Consider the following 20,268-nt stretch of genomic DNA (forward strand, 5'->3'; position numbering starts at 1 on the left):
GCCAATTAATGCACGTAGAAAGTTCTCCAAGCCGCCTCATGATAGCTTGTAACTTTTTATGCAACCACCATCGCATAAATCCTGCGTGCTTGGTTCCTTGGTAATGTAAAACAGCAAATGCTTTCTCGTGCCAATTAAAGCACATGGAAAGTTCTCTAAGCCATCTGATGCTGGCCTGTAACTCACTACATGCAACCATCTTGCAAGTATCAGATAAATTCCTGCAAAATTCACATTGTTCCGCTGGTGGCATGGAACTATTCGTGTGCACAGAACAACCGTCCCCCGTCACTCTTAAAATTGTAGTTGTCTGCATGAGACAAGAAACGACCTACCACTGGAACCAAATAATACAGACAACCTTTTACCTGTAACAGCAGATAAACTAGCAAATTTGCACAACCTTCTTGCATGAAATATTTACATTACCAAGAGGAAACAGGAAACTAGGTATTTCAATTGCTATCATGAATAACATAACACCAGCATGAAACATAGATGCTGCTCCTGCATTAAATAAACAATAATAATAGTGATGATGATGATGATGTTGATCTCCCATGTATATGGCAGTATGAAACACAGCTGCTGCTCCTGTTGTAAGTAAATGATGATGATGATGATGAAGCTAAACATTTCTCTGAAGTCTCTACTTCATCTCCCAAGCACTTCCCACATGCTCTCCTTCTGTGGTGCAAAACGATCAAATCAGTTCCCTAGATAAATTTCACAAGGCCATAGTTGCATTGGTCATTGGGAGTTGGTAGTATAAGAAAATCCAAACAGATTTTCAAGAGCAAGCATGTTGGTGACATGTTCCTGTGACATACTATCACATCAGGCATTGCCATATTAGCATCCTGCAGCAATGGGAATTAGTAATATAGAAACAAAAAAACACTTTGGCATGCAAAAAGAAGCTTCATGAACATGATGAATTGTAGAAATTAGGCATGCTTCTGATCCTTGCCTATGATAATTAGTTATTCATTTGAGAATTTTTAGCTCTCCGGGATTTGCCAATAAAGCATCATATATAACCTCTATTCACTGAGTCTTGTGCTTCAGACTGAACTTGTCCCATGAAATAATCAAGAATTTCTGAAGAATTAGCCCCAAGCTTTAATCACTGATTAATCAAAATAGTCAGCAAATAACATTTCCAAAGCAGAATATAGTTGATAGAAGTGCTCAAGGACGCTATCTCTTAAATTTCAAATATATTTTCTTAAACAAGATTCTTCAAATCTGAACTTTAGAATCACAAAAAAATTTGATAGCAGATCTCCAAAACCATTCTAAACCACCAAAAGGCCAAAAATTACCAACCTAGGTCCCCATATCCCTCATATTTATAAATAAATAAATAAACCTGGTATTTTGTTTAATGCAGGTACCAGTGTATCCACAGGTGCAGCCACGTCAAATCCTCTCTACTCGCACTAAATTACAAATTGCATCATCTTAGTGGGGCATTTAAGACATATGGTTGTCTTAATGACCAAATCTGTGAAGAATATTGGCTCAACTAGATGAGGTTACTGTAAATTTCTGACAAGGTGCAAGTGTGAAAGGGATAAGCACAAAATAAGGAAAAGCCACATTATATGGATGAACAATACATATTTTAGAATTGTCTGGATAACCAGTAACTATTGTCAGAAAATTGAAAAGGGTCTCACATTGGAGAAAGCCAGGAGCCTTCCTTGCATTTAACATCATTAAGAATATCTAAATATTGTGATCCGATCAGGCTTTGTTTAGTGTCCATGTAAGGACCAGAGTTGAATCCAAATTAAGATAGGTTAAGTGTGAGACATGATGCATGTCAACAAATTTTTTTACATCTGAATAATAATTGGTGATGGATTTCAAATATCCCACCTCTTAGCCATGTCTGAAACTTTCACTTCTTCATTTCCATTTTTCGGTTCTATTCTTCTTTATTTCCTTTAATATTTCTTCTTACTAATGGTCCTAAAATGGGCTGCATTGGCAAGGGATCAAAGTGAGGCAGAAAAACAAGAAATGATCTGGGTCAAAGCTATACAAATTCTAAAGCATAAGATATTATTGAAGATAAAATGAGGACAACATGAAGAGATAACATCCAGTTATACACCTTAATACAACATGGACAAATAGCTGTCAGGCAAGTAGCCCAAGCAATGTTTCTCAAGTATGATGGTGGGATGCTGTAGGTCCCTTGATTTGATATTGACTTTGATCAGGCATTTGACCTTGTGATTCATGTACTCAAAATGGTGTTTGTTATATTTCTCAAAGAAACAAATTCATTATTTAGTAAAAAGCTTTAGATAGCATAGAAAAGATATTGGTAATTTTACATGAGGAAGAAAGATATTGCATGATTCTGGGCTACGACCTCGATTTCTTTAAAGCTTAATGCCATTGCTGAGTAAGTGTTCAACAACAACTTTAAGTATGGTTTGTACATTTGGGATTTTCTAATTTCTCCAAACAAGGTCTAGGTCCATTATCAAGGCAAGTCATCTCTTCCTAATCAAGGTTTTAATTCTATTTAGATTCAGTTCAGCTTGGCTTCTCATTCTCAACCATCCACATATATACAAGGCCCATCTATATCAAGGCATCTGTCAACCTTAGTTACCCATGAGTTATGATCCTCATAGAGTTTTCATAAATTAATCCTCTTTTGGTGCAATCCACCTTCAACACTCCTTACAAATTCATCCATCCTGAATTTGACAACATCCAACCCAATAGTGCGCTCATCGTACTCATCTTAAATATTCCACTGCCAACCAGGCTTAGCCCAGCTGGTTGCCACCCCACAAGTGGGTGAGGTGCAGGGTTCGAACCCGGTGGTGTCGCCATTGTATTTTTCCCAAGGAAAAATTTATATATTTCCTTGAAGTGCTGCTACAATACAGTGGCACCTCCATCAAGAAATGAATTTACTGATCACTATTTCAACTCTTAGCATGTCCCCTATTCTCTTTTATAACAGGTACTGAGTGACTCCACACAAAGGACTAATATCACATTTTTAAACCCTTGCTTTCATATGACTACCATTAAGACCCATATCCTCCCTTGTTTCCTACCATAAATTCATGATTGCTATATTAGGCCCATATCCTCCCTCATTTCCCACCATAAATTCATAATAGCAATCATCCATTTAATCTTCTGATCTGCAAACATTGCATATCTAGATTATCACCACATCAAAAGACAATCGAAATCAGAGAGGACTCAAGTAAATCCTTCATGTAGGCTGATGCGTAGTCGTTGATAGCACCAAAAATAACTCTACTCACTACGTAGGTAGGATGAGTCGAGATCGTATCCTCAGGGACCTTGGACTAAGTTGAGATTGCAAAATAAAAGAAAGAAGCGTTGTTTTGATTTAAAAAATAAATTATCTTAAAATTATAATCAGAAAATAAAGAGCTCGGGAGTTTTGAATTAATTTGCACTAGCAAAGTTGTATCTCTTTTTTTTAATTAAATAGATGCGATTAATCTTAAGAAAAATATCTATCTTTTCTCGACACACCCCGTACCCATAGATCACGGCGTATCTCCGAAAAGTACTAGGTAAACAATTCTTCTTTCCTCGGCACGCCCCGTATCCGTAGATCACGGCGCGTCTCCGGAAAGTAAAAGTTGTTCCTAATATTAATCTAACAGGAAAGCATAAATAAAAGCATACGAAAGAGAACAAATAAAGAACTCATGACGATTTAAATAAAAAGCATAATCTTTATTGCATATAAAGAAATACAAGAAAGTTTAGAACAATAAACCATCTCTGTGTCGTTACAAAATTTCTTCTCCACTCCCGAGACTGTCAGCCTAGCTGCTTATGAAGTAGTCCCTTTCTATTCCTCTATGCAAGGCTCTAGAAGAATTTCTGGACCCCCCTCCAATGAGAGTACAAAAGTCTTTTTATAGGTGTAAGGAGGGAGGAGTTTTACATGATTTTTCGATGTGGGACTAAAGAAAATACTAATGACTAAAAAATGGATGGATGAGATGGAAAGATCACAAGCAGATAAAGAAAATATAAATTTTTCCTCTTGAAGCATTTCCAAATATATATTTCCTTCCATCTGTTCGTCTGTCCCCACGAACCCCGCGCGCCCGCTTGCCTGCCGTGCCGCGCCCGCCTCGCGTCCGCCCTGCGCCCGCGCTCGTGCCCACGCGCGCCGCGTGAACACTGCCGCGTGAACACTCTTTTTTTTATTCCAAAAAAAACTTTTGTTTCTTCACAATGACGTCTATATCCTTTTGGATTCCTTGCATAGTATTTTCATTTTCTATAATACCGTATGCATCCTTCTTTTATTTTAATTTTATTTTAAGTCCAATTTTCTTCAAACTTGAGTCTTTTTGATCTATGAATCAGACTCTTTGTATCGGCGATCATCTTTCCTGTAAAACATAAAAAGAAGCATCAAATTCTTAATAAATAAAATAAATTAAATATGATTTTCTGCTTTAAATGACTTAAATTAAGTGTTTATCACACCTTCCAACTTGAATTTTGCTCGTCCTCGAGTAAAATAGATATATCAGCATTGTGTACCGATTCGATCTTAAATCAAAAATTAGGTTAGGCATCCCAAAAGGTAGATGATACCTGGTCAGACCATTAAAGAGATACTTCATTGGATTATCAATTTGACCCAACTAGTGGCAGAGTATTAACTAAAGAAATTTCAAGAGCTTTTCTTTCACCAACTCCCCACTTTACTCTTTAAATCCTCTAATTTAATGTGAGAGGAATTTATTATCTTCTTGCAATTTAGTCCCCTTATTATCCATTTTTTTTTATTTTAACATTGCCCACCTTTTTATGCGAACTACAATACTTACTTAAGCGAAGGGGCCCAGTTACTCAGTAGGAAACCAATATATATATATTTTTTTAAAATAAAAAGCATATTTTAAGGAGAATTTTTGCATACCTCGACCTTTCCACCCAATCTCTCATGAAGCAGATTCTTTATTGAGATCAGTAAGAAGAGGGTTGTAGAATCACTCCTAAAATTTGGTCTAGTCTAAACCCTACCATTCATTGGATTTTCTTAATAATTTATTCCTCAGTATCTCTAAAATTATCTTGACCGTTAATCATTCATTTATTAGGATGCCTAATTGACTCTTAATCAAAATAAAATTCGGATACACAAAACTAATTATTTCTGATCATACTCGAGGATTTGATTAATTTTCATTTCCTTCCCCCCCCAACTTAATCTACATTGTCCTCAATGGAGTAGGAAAGCAAAGAAAATAAAAGGAGAGAGTGCACCTGGGATAATTTTGCTTTGGAAGTTGAAGATAGCTTCATTGATTAATAGGTTCTTGTTCTAAATTCCTGCAGCTGCAGTACAGTAAAAAAATATGAAATCATTGGGTTGCCTTCCAACAAGCGCTAAGTTTTACGTCTTCAGCCAGACGTCAAGTTTATTATTTATTATAAAGTGGATCACACAGGTAGATGGTGTCGATTCGTTCTTTATGTGCAATTTCATCTACATATGGCTTCAGACGTTGGCCGTTTACTTTAAATGTATTGCCATTCCGGGGGTCATGAATTTCAATTGCTCCATGTGAGAATATTTGTGTGACAATGAAAGGTCCATCCCATCGGGATCGAAGTTTACCGGGAAAAAGGCGTAACCTGAAATTGAAAAGCCATACCTTTTGATTTAGCTCAAACAATTTTCTAAAGATATATTTGTCATGAAATACTTTGGTTCGAGCCTTGTAAATTCGTGAACTCTCGTATGCATCGTTGCGAAGTTCTTCCAGTTCATTGATTTGCAACCTTCGATTAGAACCTGTATTCTTCATGTTAAAATTAAACATTCGTATGGCTCAGAGTGCACGATGTTCTAATTCAACCGGCAGATGGCAAGCTTTGCCATAAACTAGTCGATAGGGTGACATACCAATAGGGGTTTTAAAAGCTGTATGGTAAGCCCATAATGCATCATCTAAGCGAAGAGACTAATCTTTTCTATCGGGCCTAACCGTCTTTTCTAGGATATGTTTAATCTCCCTATTTGACACCTCTATCTGACCATTAGTTTGGGGGTGATACGGTGTGACCACTTTGTGTATAATATTATATTTTTTTATAAGTGCTTCAAAATGTTTATTCGTAAAATGAGTCCCCCCATCACTAATGATCACCCTTGGGAAGCCAAATCGACGAATGATGTTTCGTTGGATAAAACTAGTTACAATTTTATTATCATTAGTCCGTGTAGCTATTGCCTCCACCCATTTTGACACGTAATCAACTGTCACCAGAATATATTCGAATCCAAATGAGGCTGGAAAAAGTCCCATGAAATCAATCCCCCAAACATCAAAGATTTCTACTACTAAAATGGGGGTCAGCGGCATCATATCCTTTTTGGATAAATTTCCTGTTCGCTGACATTGCAGACAACTTCGGCCAAATTCATGTGCATCCTTGAAAAGCGTTGGCCAATAAAACCCACTCTGCAGCACTTTTGTTGTAGTTTTTCTTCTACTAAAATGTCCCCCACATGCCGAAGAATGGTAAAAAGTGAGAATGCTTTGGAATTCACTCTCGGGGACACAACGGCGAATAACTTGGTCATGACAGTATTTGAATAGTTCAGGTTCTTCCCAGAAATAATGTTTAATTTATGAGAAAAATCGATCCTTTTCTTGTTTTATCCAGTGAGAAGGTACTTGTCCTGTTGACAAGTAATTGACAATATGGGCAAACCATGGAGGACGGCTAAAGGAGATTGCGAAAAGTTGTTCGTCAGAAAATTTCTCTTTGACCTCATCTATGCCTATCGTGTGTTCAACTAAGATCCTGGAGATGTGATCAGCTACCACATTCTCAGAACCCTTCTTATCTCGGATTTTCAGATCAAATTCTTGTAAAAGAAGGATCCATCTGATCAAACGCGGTTTAGTATCTTTCTTTGAGAGGAGATGTTTCAGAGCCGCATGATCAGAGTAAACTAGAACCTTAAACCCTAACAGATATGAGCAAAATTTTTCAAAGGCGAACACTACTGCTAGTAGCTCTTTTTCTGTTGTAGTGTAGTTTAATTGGGCATCGGAAAGAGTCTTGCTAGCATAATAGATCACATGTGGCTCCTTATTAATTTTTTGGCCTAAGACGGCACCTATTGCAAAGTCAGAGGCATCACACATAATTTCAAATGAAATGGACCAGTCAGGGGGTTTTATTATAGGTGCTGTTGTCAGGGCTGTTCGTAATGTGTTGAACGCTTTCAAACAGTCTTCGTCAAAGACAAATGATGTATCCTTGGCCAACAGATTGCACAAGGGTCTTGAAATCTTGCTAAAGTCTTTGATGAAGTGTCTATAAAATCCGGCATGACCTAAGAAGAATCGTATTTGTCGGACCGAAGTAGGGGGTGGTAGTTTTGAAATGACCTCAACTTTGGCTTTATCTACCTCGATCCCTCTTTCAGAAATAATATGTCCTAATACAATTCCTTTCCGCACCATGAAATAGCTCTTTTCCCAACTTAGGACAAGATTTGTCTCCATACACCGTTTAAGAACTTTGGAAAGATTATGGAGATAATCCTCAAAGGTGGTTCCAAACACAGAAAAATCATCTATAAAAATTTCAAGATATTTGTCCACCATATCCGAAAAAATGGCCAGTATGCACCGTTGAAATGTAGCGGGTGCATTGCAGAACCCGAATGGCATACGTCGAAAGGCGAAGGTGCCATAGGGACTGGTGAAGGTAGTCTTTTCTTGGTCATCCGGAAATACAGGTACTTTATTGTACCCTGAATAACCATCAAGAAAACAGAAGAAACTTTGTCCTGCTAACCGTTCTAAGATTTGGTCGATGAAGGGCAATGGAAAATGATCCTTCCTAGTAACGACATTTAGTTTTCTATAATCTATGCATACTCACCATCCAGATGATATGCGAGTGGGAAGCAGTTCACCTTCTTCGTTCTCAACCACAGTAATACCTGATTTCTTATGTACTACTTGAGTGGGACTGACCCATTTACTATCGGATATGGGGTAGATGATTCCAGCATCTAACTACTTTACCACCTCTTTCTTTACTACTTCACGCATGTTTGGGTTCAATCTCCTTTGCATATCTCGATAGGGTTTGGCATTTGCCTCAAAATGAATATGGTGCATGCAAATGGAGGGGTCAATTCTTTTTAAATCGGCAATGGACCAATCGATAGCCTCTTTGTGTTCCTTCAGAATACCAACCAATTGTGTTTCCTGATTAGGGGTCAAGTCTGATGCAATGATTGCCGGGAGGGTGTCATTGAGTCCTAGAAATACATACTTGAGCGTAGCAGGAAGGAGTTTCAATTCTAACGTAGGTGGTGATTCTAAAGATGGGACTATTGGTGTACTGGCTAATGTGGGCAATGGCTCGTACTTGATTGTCCATGGAGGAGTGGTTTTATCGTGTGGTGTATCCAACAAGATGTTAACTTCTTTCATATAATCCTCAAAGTCATACACTCCAAAGTGAGCCAAGCAAGTATCTAAGGGGTCTGATGCTAGAATTGTGGGTGTTGCATCTTCTATAATATCTTCTAATGTATCTACTTCGAAGCAACTATACATTGATGGTCCTTGGGAAGCACCAAACACATTCAGTCTCAGTTTCTTATTCCTAAACAATACGTCCATGACTCCTGTCCTACAATTATTGCATGCATTTGCCGTAGCTAGGAAGGGTCGTCCTAAGATAATGGAAATTTGTCTGGGGTTGCCACTTAGTTCTATGTCGAGAACCAAAAAATCAACTGGAAAGTAAAATTCATCTACCTTGACCAAGACATCCTCAAACATTCCACATGGATCCTTAATTGATCTGTCGGCTAATTGCAGTGTGACTGATGTGAGTTTCAGTTCTCCAAATTCAAAAAGTTCATACACCGAACTAGGTAAAAGATTCACACTTGCCCCTAAATCCAGAAGAGCTTTTTCAATGTGATAATCTCCTATAACACCGAAAATGATGGAGGCTCCTGGGTCCTTAAGCTTTGGAGGAGTGGCATGCTGGAAGACAGAACTAGCCTGTTCAGTGAGACGTACTTTCTTTGAGATTTGTGATCTAGATTTACGTTTTTGGATGCACCAATCCTTCAAAAATTTGACATAAACAGGGACCTGTTTGATTGCGTCTAGAAGGAGAAAATTAATTTGGACTTGCTTAAACAATTCCAACATCTCATCGAGTTTTCCTCCCTTCTTATCTGCAGGAATAGGGACTTTCAGGGCATCCGAAAATGAGACTTTAGGCAAGTAAGATGATTCCGATGCAGTTGGTTCCTTCTCTATTTTCAGGTCCTCCTTGTTCTTGGGTGATTTGGCTTCGGTTAGAGGTTTAGGGTCGGTCTCATTGGTTTTACTAGTATGTTCAATGACCTTCCCACTTCTCAGAGTCATGATTGATTTGGCATTTTCAGAAAAAACTTCTGGGGTATTAGAGCTCTCAATCACAAATTGCCCTCTTGGGTTGCTCTCGGGTTGGCTAGGTAATTTTTTTCCTTCCCTCCTACTGAATGCAGTCGCTAGTTGATCTATTTGGGTCTCTAGCTTAGCAATGGATTGTGTGTGGGAGTTAAGGGTCTGAGTGTTGACTTCTAATCGTTCTAGTGCTTTCAGAACTTTTTCCTCAAAAGCTGAACTGTGACCAGTAGTAGACGGTTGAGGAACATTTTGAAATTGATGATATGGTCCATGCCTATATGTTGGGTCCTGATATTGAGGTCGAGGTGTGGCAGGACCAACCACTGGTTGTGGTCTCCAGGAGAAATTTGGATGGTTTCTCCAGCCGGGGTTATAAGTGTTCGAATATGGATCGTTTCCTGGTCTGCGAGCTTGTTGGACTTGAGCTGCTGAACCTGCTCGTGCACAAACTCAGAAAATTGAGGTGCGGCTGGGCATTCACTAAAAAAATGGTTCGGACTTGCACACAATGCACAAACTTCTTGGATTGGGTTAGGTGGAATCGGGGATTGTCCAGTATTTAGAAGACGATCTAATTTTTGGGACAGTTCATCTACCTTATGATGGATATCTATGGCATTTCCTACTTCATATATTCCACCTCTCTTTGGGTTTAACATGAGTTTATCTCTAATAGAGGCAGACATATGATATAATGAATTTTCACTTAAAAATTCAAACAGTTGCAATGCCTCATCCTCACTTTTCAGCATGAATGTCCCACCGTATGATGCATTGACCATTTATCGATGTCTTTCAGATAGCCCATCATAAAAATATTGGATTAACTGCCACTTGGGTACAGCATGGTGGGAACATTTTCTAATAAGGTCCTTTAATCTCTCCCATGTTTCATGAAACATTTCTCCATCTAATTGGGAAAAACTAGTTATGACTTTTCTTATTTGATTAGTTTTTCTTATGGGAAAATATTTCTTGAGAAACTCTCCTTGCAGCTGGTCCCAGATTGATATAGTCATGGAATCCAAAGTATGTAGCCAGTATTTGACTTTGTCCTTAAGTGAGAAAGGAAATAATTTTAACCTAAGAGCATCATCGGAGAAGTTGTGAATTTTGACAGTTGAGCATATCTCAAGAAATTCTTCAAGATGTTTATAAGGGTCCTCATTACTAAGTCCATAAAATGAAGGTAACATTTGAATTATACTGGACTTAATTTCATATTGAGTGACCTCCACAGGGGGCACTTGAATACAAGGAGAGTAGGTATATGTGGAAGGAGTAAAGTACTCCTTCAATTGCCTGGATGAATCATTCTCCTGATTTCGGTCCATATTTTTACGTCTGTTGGCTCTAAAGATTCTTTCTATTTCTGGATTAGAAGGTTGGATTTCTGGTCGTAACGATCTACGGCCAAGCATACACCTTACAATTATACTTTAGAGCAAACACAGAAAATTTTAGTTTTTATAATATATATATATATATTTATAATAAAGTGAGAAAAGAATGAAGAAAATCTAAAGAGAAGAACCTAAGAATCTTAAATCTATGAAAAGGGAGAAATTAGTTAATGTTTAGATGTTAATTGCAATCAACTTAAATAAGCATAGACTCTCTATCCTAAGATTAACTTAGATCTAGACAGCTCCTAACTTCCAAGACCGTCTTTGAGCACTCCAAACTTAAGACTGACTGACTCGGCCAGGTAAGCGTAAGATGTGGGAGATTCCCTGCTAGTTACTTTCCTTAGACACCAACTGAGTTGGCCAGGTCAGTCAACAGAACCAATTGAAAACCACTTTCTTTAACCACTTGCCTTAGACACCGAGCAATTAACCAATCCGCACTCGGTTCAACTCTAGAGCTTTCTTATCCTATTGAGCTCGAAATTCCTAGGGCTGACGTCTAGTTGATTTTAAAATTAAAGCTTGGTTTAATGCAGAATGAAGGTTATGATTTTGGGCTAAGGAAGGGTGATCAAATCCCCACCTTATCTGATTAATGGGTTATTACCCTTAAGATTAATTATGGAGATGAGATGCAAAGAAACAAGGTGTCCAATCAAGTTAGAAATTTTTATATTTGAGATTACGCTATTTTAGTTAAGTGTTATGAAATGTCAGTGGCTTTTTTTTTTAATTCAACCGTGCCAAGATCCCGGCAACGATGCCAAAATTTGATGCGTAGTCGTTGATAGCACCAAAAATAACTCTACTCACTACGTAGATAGGATGAGTCGAGATCGTATCCTCAGGGACCTTGGGCTAAGTTGAGATTGCAAAATAAAAGAAAGAAGCGTTGTTTTGATTTAGAAAATAAATTATCTTAAAATTGATGTAATTAGAAAATAAAGAGCTCGGGAGTTTTGAATTAATTTGCACTAGCAGAGTTGTATCTCTTTTTTTTAATTAAATAGATACGATTAATCTTAAGAAAAATATCTATCTTTCCTCGGCACACCCCGTACCCGTAGATCACGGCGTGTCTCCGGAAAGTACTAAGTAAACAACTCTTCTTTCCTCGGCACGCCCCGTATCCGTAGATCACGGCACGTCTCCGAAAAGTAAAAGTTGTTCCTAATATTAATCTAACAGGAAAGCATAAATAAAAGCATATGAAAGAGAGCAAATAAAGAACTCATGACGATTTAAATAAAAAGCATAATTTTTATTGCATATAAAGAAATACAAGAAAGTTTAGAACAATAAACCATCTCTGTGTCGTTACAAAATTTCTTCTCCACTCCCGAGACTGTCAGCCTAGCTGCTCATGAAGTAATCCCTTTCTATTCCTCTATGCAAGGCTCTAGAAGAATTTCTGGACCCCCCTCCAATGGGAGTACAAAAGCCTTTTTATAGGTGTTAGGAGGGAGGAGTTTTACATGGTTTTCTGATGTGGGACTAAAAAAAATACTAATAACTAAAAAATAGATGGATGAGATGGAAAGATCACAAGCAGATAAAGAAAATATAATTTTTTTCTCTTGAAGCATTTCCAAATATATATTTTCTTCCATCTGTTCGTCTGTCCCCACGAACCCCGCGCGCCCGCTTGCCTGCCGTGCCGCGCTCGCCTCGCGTCTGCCCCGCGCCCGCCCCTGCGCTCGCGCCCACGCGCGCCGCGTGAACACTGCCGCGTGAACACTCTTTTTTTTATTCCAAAAAGAAACTTTTGTTTCGTCACAATGACGTCTATATCCTTTTGGATTCCTTGCATAGTATCTTCATTTTCTATAATACCGTATGCATCTTTCTTTTATTTTAATTTTATTTTAAGTCCAATTTTCTTCAAACTTGAGTCTTTTTGATCTATGAATCAGACTCTTTGTATCAACGATCATCTTTCCTGTAAAACATAAAAAGAAGCATCAAATTCTTAATAAATAAAATAAATTAAATATGATTTTCTGCTTTAAATGACTTAAATTAAGTGTTTATCATAGGCCCACAAGCAACATTGAGTCCATAATCATACCACAACTAACCCTATTAATCCTTGAACTTTGATGGTGTCAAAGATAACTTCTCCTTAACTTCCACCAAATAATTATATGGGATCCTTTATAAATGCATTATCCTCATCAATATAAAAAACCATATGCAGATTCTTTATCCTCACCAAGGAAATGACAACTACATGAAGCAAATGTGATAGATATTCAAAGATAGTTTTCACGTATATTATTCTTCTTGTGGCTATCTCCATAAAGCTTGATGTGCTGTTGCAATTTTATACATCACTTTACAAACATGTAATTCATCACCAAGCATTTGATATTTCCTAATTCACAAATTTTCAATTAGTCATTTAACAATGACAAAGCAGTAAACATCTCGTTTGGATTTTCCTCTAAACATTGTCAATTTCCCTGATTATTTGATTACATGTGGACCATTATTTCCAGTGATTGCATTTGCTGCTACCAAATTACATCAAGATGCTACCTAGAAGCACCATATTTTCCACATGATACTCCACGGTCCAAGGAACCGTGATGAATAAGTTCATATCACACAACTGGAAACAAAATTCAATGGCCTAAAAACAAAGATATCTATCAAGACAGATTCTTTAACTTCTGACATGCTAGAACCTGTAATCAGTTAGAGAAGTACATAACCAATGCACATCTACAGATTCCGAAACACCACGTTGATGCTGACTTGTTCTCGCCAGCATTCTCACATGCTCAAGTAACTATGGCATAAATCCAGAAACATCATCCAAGTGCGTCAAACTCTTTCAGTCTCTCTTCTCAAATCAACATATGAGTGCAACATGGCAGTTTTAAAAGCTCACCTTGGGCACAAAAGACCTCCACCTGCTTTGGATTTAATCCATAAGACCTGAATTTTCATCCAGCAAAGCGTAGGCCTCATATCAAACACAAAAGAAGAGGTATGCATCTCATATTACTTTAACACAATTCCATTACCAAATCAACTGGTAAAATAACAACATAAGTTACTGAATTCCTTCCAAGGTTCGAAGATTCAGTTTGGTGTTGGTCAGCCTTGCCAAGTTTTGTTTCCCACAGTTTCTAAGTTGTTTTGGTGGTTCAACTTAAGTTTTAAAGTTGCTGCTGGGGTAAAAATGAAAAAGTGATAAAAAAGGAAAAAATAAGAGAAACTTGAAAAAAAGCCAATGAAACATACACTCCATAGTATTGAAGAACAATCTATTGTTTGTAATCATCAAGTTTATGCTTTCTTTTTATTTTCTATGCTAAAAGCCTGAAACTATGGTCAATTACAAAAATCTGGAGAACCAATAAAGTGTTAAAAATTATAATTTGATAAGAATCTAATTCTTGAACAGCTAATAATGTAAACATTATAATAGTAAAATAAACTAACATAGAACCATGTATCAATTTGAAATTTGAAATAATAATTTCTACCATTTGACATATCAAGTACTGACACATAACTTACAATGTAGAGAGTATTAAAAAGACTATGACTGGATATATCTCATCAAAATATATTGAATATTTAAGATCTAGCAAATTCAAACTTATTATCTTGTGGTGAGCCCTGCAGTTTCTCTTCAACAATTATTTTAAGGAACCAACCAAAAGATTTCATATCTGGGAAAAAAAAAAAAACTTTTCTTGAAATTTCTTAGAGACAAACAACCAAATGCATTTAATTTTTTGAAAAAAATCCAAAAAATTATGGTTAATGTTAACAAAGTACTTGTCTCCTGTGGCTCAGATGTACCATCTCTAAGCATTCTAACTTTTAATGGACATAAGAAAAGATACCCTTAACTTGTCATTAGGTAGTCAAAATTTACTTACAGTAATGAAGAAATGACCTCAAAATATATTAAATATTGATATTATGAATGAAATAACATGTATCTTCAAGTTTGGCCGGAACTGGTCAAAACCAAAAATTCTGGTTAATTTCTAAGCATTTCAAGGAGAAACTGATCTATCTAAGCCAAACTTCAATCCTTGATTTCTTCATTAGCTCTCTACTCTCAAGGCTTTTGTTCTAAGAACTATAAGGACAAGGTCCCTATCTCAGTATGGTTTCAACTTTCAACTTTCAACAAGTAGATAAACATGTCATTCTTTTGCCATAAACCAGTGGCATTAGCTAGAATTATTTGAATTAGATATATGTGCTTAGTCCTTGTACTTTCTAGGTTCCACCATGCAATTTCTATCTCAAATCTTCACTTCCACTAGCTTTGGTTTAGGGCTTTCCTAGAGATTTAGCTTTACTAGGTTTTGATCCTTAAATAACTACAATAGTTGTTATATGCTTGGGCACTTCTCAAGGTTCTTGGAACCTCTTCTTTGTTGCGCCTCCGATATGTCCAGAAATCCATTTGCAGTGGATAGGGTGCACATAGAGGCATAGGCATCCGATCCCGAACTCTATTCGACACCTGCATCTGGAGACATACATTTGGTTTTATCTTGCATAATGCAAGTTTAGATTTTAAAAGGCTATTACAGTGTGTTTTTTAGCCAATGAAAGTAGTAGAGATGATGGAAGCTGACTCCATTGAATCAGAGTGACCAGAGAAAGATGCAACTTAATGATCCCCATGAGACCATCTTCCAGACATGATATCATGTCATCAAGCTTGAACAATGTTACTGGTTTGGGACACATGATTGCTTTGAAATGGACAAAACCGCAAATGAAGGGAAAAATACAAAGTTCTTCTGCCATACATTTTGAGCTGAATAAATTGGGTCATATTGATTGATATGGAACCTTATTTTTCTATTTGGGCCACAGCATGTGACAGACATAACATTGTATGTACAACAGGTATCATGCCAGCCTATGACCATCATGGATACACCATGCCATACTTAAATCCTTGTGCATACGTAAGTTTCATGGATCACTTGAATGGAGTGTCGTCAAATGGCTGAGCTGTTTGTGATTATGCTCAAAATATGGCTTGACACTAGCTTGCTTCTAGTAAATGAGCCAAGTTTAAGCCTGAGTTCCTAGCTTGCATCGGGCAAGACCTTTCCAATCTGTGCAGATTAATCTCAGTTAAGGTTGAAATAACATATTAATTTAACTATTATTTATTAAGTAAAATCTAATTGTATAATTATTCTGATATATCAATATACTGTTAGTTATGAATAGAGAATTCCAATCACTAGATATCCGCCTAATGATCCAGATCTAGTAGGTGAGATATTAAAGACACATAGTCTTAAGCACTGGCTCATTTCACATGTCTTGATTTTTCCAATCACTTGAATGAAGGAAAGGGGCTTCAACCAAGGCAGCCCTTCTTATGAAGTGGGAGTGAAGATTTCAAAAGAAAATGAAAAGTTTATTCACATTCCTCATCTTTGGCTACTAAAATGAAAAAGCTATTCATATTCCTCATCTATGGCTACTAAGTACCTCTCCAATGGCTAAATGGATTGACCAAAAAAACTCCTTAAAAATTTTGCATTTGGAAAGCTCTAGTTTTCTTAGCCTTAGCATTCCTAAGTAGCACAATGCCATCACTCCCATCACCCTTGTTTCTCTCACTCTCTCTTCTCTCTTTCTTCCTCCTCCAAGAGTCTGAGCCCTTGACCTTGTTTTGTTCCTAGTGGCCATGGAGACACTAGGAGAAACTGTCTGCCACTTCTCCATCTCATTATCATCTATGTCATAGCCTATAGATCTAATAGCGAGAGAGAGAGAGAGAGAGGGGGGGGGGGGGGAGGAAGGGAGAGAAGGGGTTGCTGTCTTTTCAGTTGCCATTTGCCAATACTTGAGCTCTAGTGATCCATGTTAGGACCAATCACCATCACCCATCACCTCCTTCCCATTTTCGTTCTCCAGCTCAACCTTACTAAGTGAGTAGATTTTAATGGGAAAAGAAAATGCAATTATTTAACACCTAATCAACCACTAGTTCGAAACAGTCATTCCAAGTTTTTCTTAAGCATTGCTCTTACGTAGTTGTCATGTCAAAGCTCTTCCCAGGTCTTCCTTAATCAACAGGTCATATTATGAGATGAAATTGGATCAGTCAATAAACAACAAGAGAACTACAAAAAATGGATTATGTTACACAAAACTTTTTTTCTCTTCAAAACTGGAAATCCAAAATTCAACTCCATTTTCTCCACCAAACCACTCCATTCAACACCATTGTACTGATGGAACTTTTCTTATATCAAAACCAACACCTAAAGAATGAGAGAAACTAATGCATAGTTATTGCAAAAAAGATTATCCTCTGTTGAAACATACATGCATCCGGACATGTACAACATAGCGCAGGCTGTAATAAAAACTTCTAAAAGAAAATACTAGGAATTCTCTACAAACTTAGGAATATATACAAATTCCACCACTAATAGTCAGTACCTTTCAAGACACTGTCTGCAGCAGCACTGCAGAAACTTCTGCTGACAAATACATCAACTAAATATGACAAATACTTCTGAAGCAAGCCAACCACAACCACTGATATCCTTCGAAGGCTAAGAATTACTGATTGCTTTATGAATCAAATGTATTTGGTGTGGCAAACATGCATGGGAGGTAGGAAAAATGAAAAAAAAAAAAAAAAAAAAGAGTAATTCTTTCTTTCATGATATAGGAGCCATCCAAGATGCAAGGTCATGCATGGTTTTGGATGAAAGAGACACATGATCCTCTTTCCTTTTCCAAGCCACACATACTAGTAGTTGCTTTTTTTTTTTTTTCTATTTCTCTAAAATAGCAGCTTTAATTGGTGCAACCTCATACAATCGAGGAATGGTTTTGTATGATGTGACAAGCTAATGAAACCTTGGACAGTTGGACCCATAAATATGACACTTGATTGAACAACCAAGAGAAGGAACCCGATGAAGGAACAACATTAAACCACAAAGATTTAGGTAGTTAACAATTCATTTGATATTGTTTTACTAGCGCAGGATTTCATAGCCACATGATTTATTAATTAGGGCTAAAGACCAACAAATAATAATGTGTGTTGCAAAGTAGCTCTTGTTGCAATGACCCCATGCACATTGGATGCATTGATAATAATAAGATTGCAATTATCACATGCCAAAGCACACCATTATAAGCTCATCAACAGTTCCACCAACTAGCATGTATTACTGGTTTGATATTAATCATTTTTCCCAAAAATATGCCATGAATAAAATCAGTAATCAGCCTTTAATAAGTGTCATACTAAATCTCATGGACATAATCACAACTGGACAAGAAAAGAAAAGCCAAACCTTTTAACTAACCAAAAACTCATTATGAAATATTAATACTCAGTATTTGATTCCTTATAACATATCACAGCAACTCCAAGGATAAAGCATCAATCTTGAAAGTGGAATTACTCAAAGAACCAATTTGTCGGCAATGCTAGTTACTGCAGCCCAGGATAATAACGCACAGAACGAAGCTGAAAACACAAAAACATGTATACAAGATAAAATGTCCAACCTACCTCATCAATAACGAAGTCTGAAAGGCTTCAGGTAGATGCCATCAGTTACTTTCCTCTATGAAGCATACTGCGGCACCCTGGCTGCCATACTCGTGACCTGCGCCTGCACCTGTGCGGCCCGCACCTTGGCCAACATCGCTCGATGGAAGAACTGGTCCCTCGACAATGCCCTCACGCTCTTCAGATACATATCGAATGGGATCGACCCCTCTTGCACTGCCTTGTCCAGCGAGTAAATAGTGTCCTCCACCGCCAAATCCGCCGCTGTGCACTCAAGCATCTGCCTCGACAGCACATCCGCAGGCTCAAACGCATCATCCACATCGACATCCCCAACCCTCCGCCTCCTTCCTTCATTCTCCCTCACCCACCCCTCTAACACATCCGTATTCATCAGAATCAGCTGCAGCAGCTGCTCCAATCCCTCCTTCTCCTCCAACATCTCCCACAGCCCCCTGGAAAGCTCCTCCTCCCGCCGCCTCAACTCCGCCTGGGTACTGAACAACCCCTCCATCTCCGCCTCCCGCGCTCTCCGTAAACCCGCCATGTCGCCATGCACCATGTCGACAATCTTGTTGATCGCGTTGCGGCGGTAGACCTCGGCAGCGTCCTCAGTCGGCCTCCGCGCCGCCGCCGCCTGCGGCGAGGGTGGGAATCGCCCGCTGTAGGGCGACAAAGATGAGTAGTTCCGTGACGGCAACGACGAAGATGACGACGACGGAGGGGAAGGGGAAGGGGATGGGGAGGGGAAGGGATGATGGGAAGAGGAGGGATTAGGGTTAGGGTTAGGGTTAGGGGTAGTGGGATTATTGGGGTTTTGGCGGGTGTAGAGCGGGGGATCGAGGCCGAAGAGGTGGGAGAGGGAGCGGACGAGGTCGACGAGGTTAGAGGAGGGGAAGACCCAGGAGCGAAGGTAGGGGACGAGGACGGAGCCGGAGCGGTCGACATGGGGGTGGCCCGGCTTGACAACCATGTCGCGGGTCGGTGTGAGGAACACGGCGGGTGGGGAGCGGGGGTAGGGCTCGAGGAGCCAGATCACGGCGGGAATATTGTAGACAGCGCCCTGGTACACGATGGGGATGGTGCCCTCCGCCTGGAGGAGGTTCACCGTGCGGCCGTCGTTGTGGGTGAACGCGGAGGCCTTCGGGTGGAGGGAGGGGAAGGACTCGGCCAGCGCCACCAGGTGCTGCCGGATCAGCCACTTCACGTCCTCCATGTACGGCAGCGCCGACGGCCCGCGCTGGGAGAGGACGGTGCTGAGGAACTGCTGGGCGTAATGGGCGCCCGGCGACGCCGGGACCACAGGCGGCGGCGGAGGAGCCATAGATCAGGAGCGACGTGTTTTAGCTTTTCTTGATTTCTTCTCTCGTTCGTCTTATTCTTATGGGCGGTGCCGTGGGCGCGTTTGAGAGACTGTGGCAAGAACCGAGTGGTGATGAGTAGGGTCCCGACGGACGCATGGGTCGCGGTCCGCTGTAGCCAAGTGAAAGTTTGCACGGCCAAATCCACGCGGTGAGATTTTAAAGCCTTTTGCTTCGTATTAGTTCGATAAAGAGAGAGAGAAAAAAAATAAAAATAAAAATATGAGATGACAATCGAGAGATCGGATCATAGATCAGATCAATATGGGCTACATTAAAAAAAAATTATCAATTTTAATTTAATTTATTTATTAAATAAATTAAAATTTTAAATTCAATTTATTTAATAAATAAATAATTCAAATTATTTATTTAATTTATTTATTAAATAGATCAAATTAAATTGAACGAATTAAATAAATTAAATGAATTAAATAAATTAAATAAATTTTAAATGGATTAAACAGATTGGATTA

The 20,268-nt window shown here is 38.6% G+C and overlaps 1 protein-coding gene and 1 non-coding gene across 6 annotated transcripts; one reads left to right on the forward strand and one right to left on the reverse strand.

Annotated features, from left to right (window-relative positions):
• Positions 1-362: 362 nt before the first annotated feature.
• Positions 363-19,894, reverse strand: LOC105047319 (protein ELC-like). 5 transcript variants are annotated; one of them, XM_029265206.2, is made up of 2 exons: positions 18,432-19,894; positions 363-716 (listed from the first exon to the last, which is right to left on the reverse strand). In XM_029265206.2, exon 1 carries the CDS (start codon positions 19,753-19,755, stop codon positions 18,487-18,489), a length of 1,269 nt encoding a protein of 422 aa, XP_029121039.1. In that variant the 5' UTR covers positions 19,756-19,894; the 3' UTR covers positions 363-716; positions 18,432-18,486. The 5 variants fall into 5 exon arrangements, with proteins under 5 accessions (XP_029121039.1, XP_010924499.1, XP_019706938.1 ...); XM_010926197.4 differs by having other exon boundaries at positions 363-687; positions 18,432-19,890; XM_019851379.3 differs by having other exon boundaries at positions 682-819.
• On the forward strand, positions 10,324-10,429 carry LOC140859004 (small nucleolar RNA R71). The gene has a single exon (XR_012142405.1). It is a non-coding gene; the product is annotated as a small nucleolar RNA R71 (small nucleolar RNA).
• Positions 19,895-20,268: the final 374 nt, after the last annotated feature.

Source organism: Elaeis guineensis, chromosome 6 (genome assembly GCF_000442705.2).
Source record: "Elaeis guineensis isolate ETL-2024a chromosome 6, EG11, whole genome shotgun sequence".
Classification (NCBI taxonomy): domain Eukaryota; kingdom Viridiplantae; phylum Streptophyta; class Magnoliopsida; order Arecales; family Arecaceae; genus Elaeis; species Elaeis guineensis.

What these genes read in the sequence shown, in the direction of transcription:
- LOC105047319 (XM_029265206.2), bottom strand. Translation starts at nt 19,755, where the DNA reads ATGGCTCCTCCGCCGCCGCCTGTGGTCCCGGCGTCGCCGGGCGCCCAT.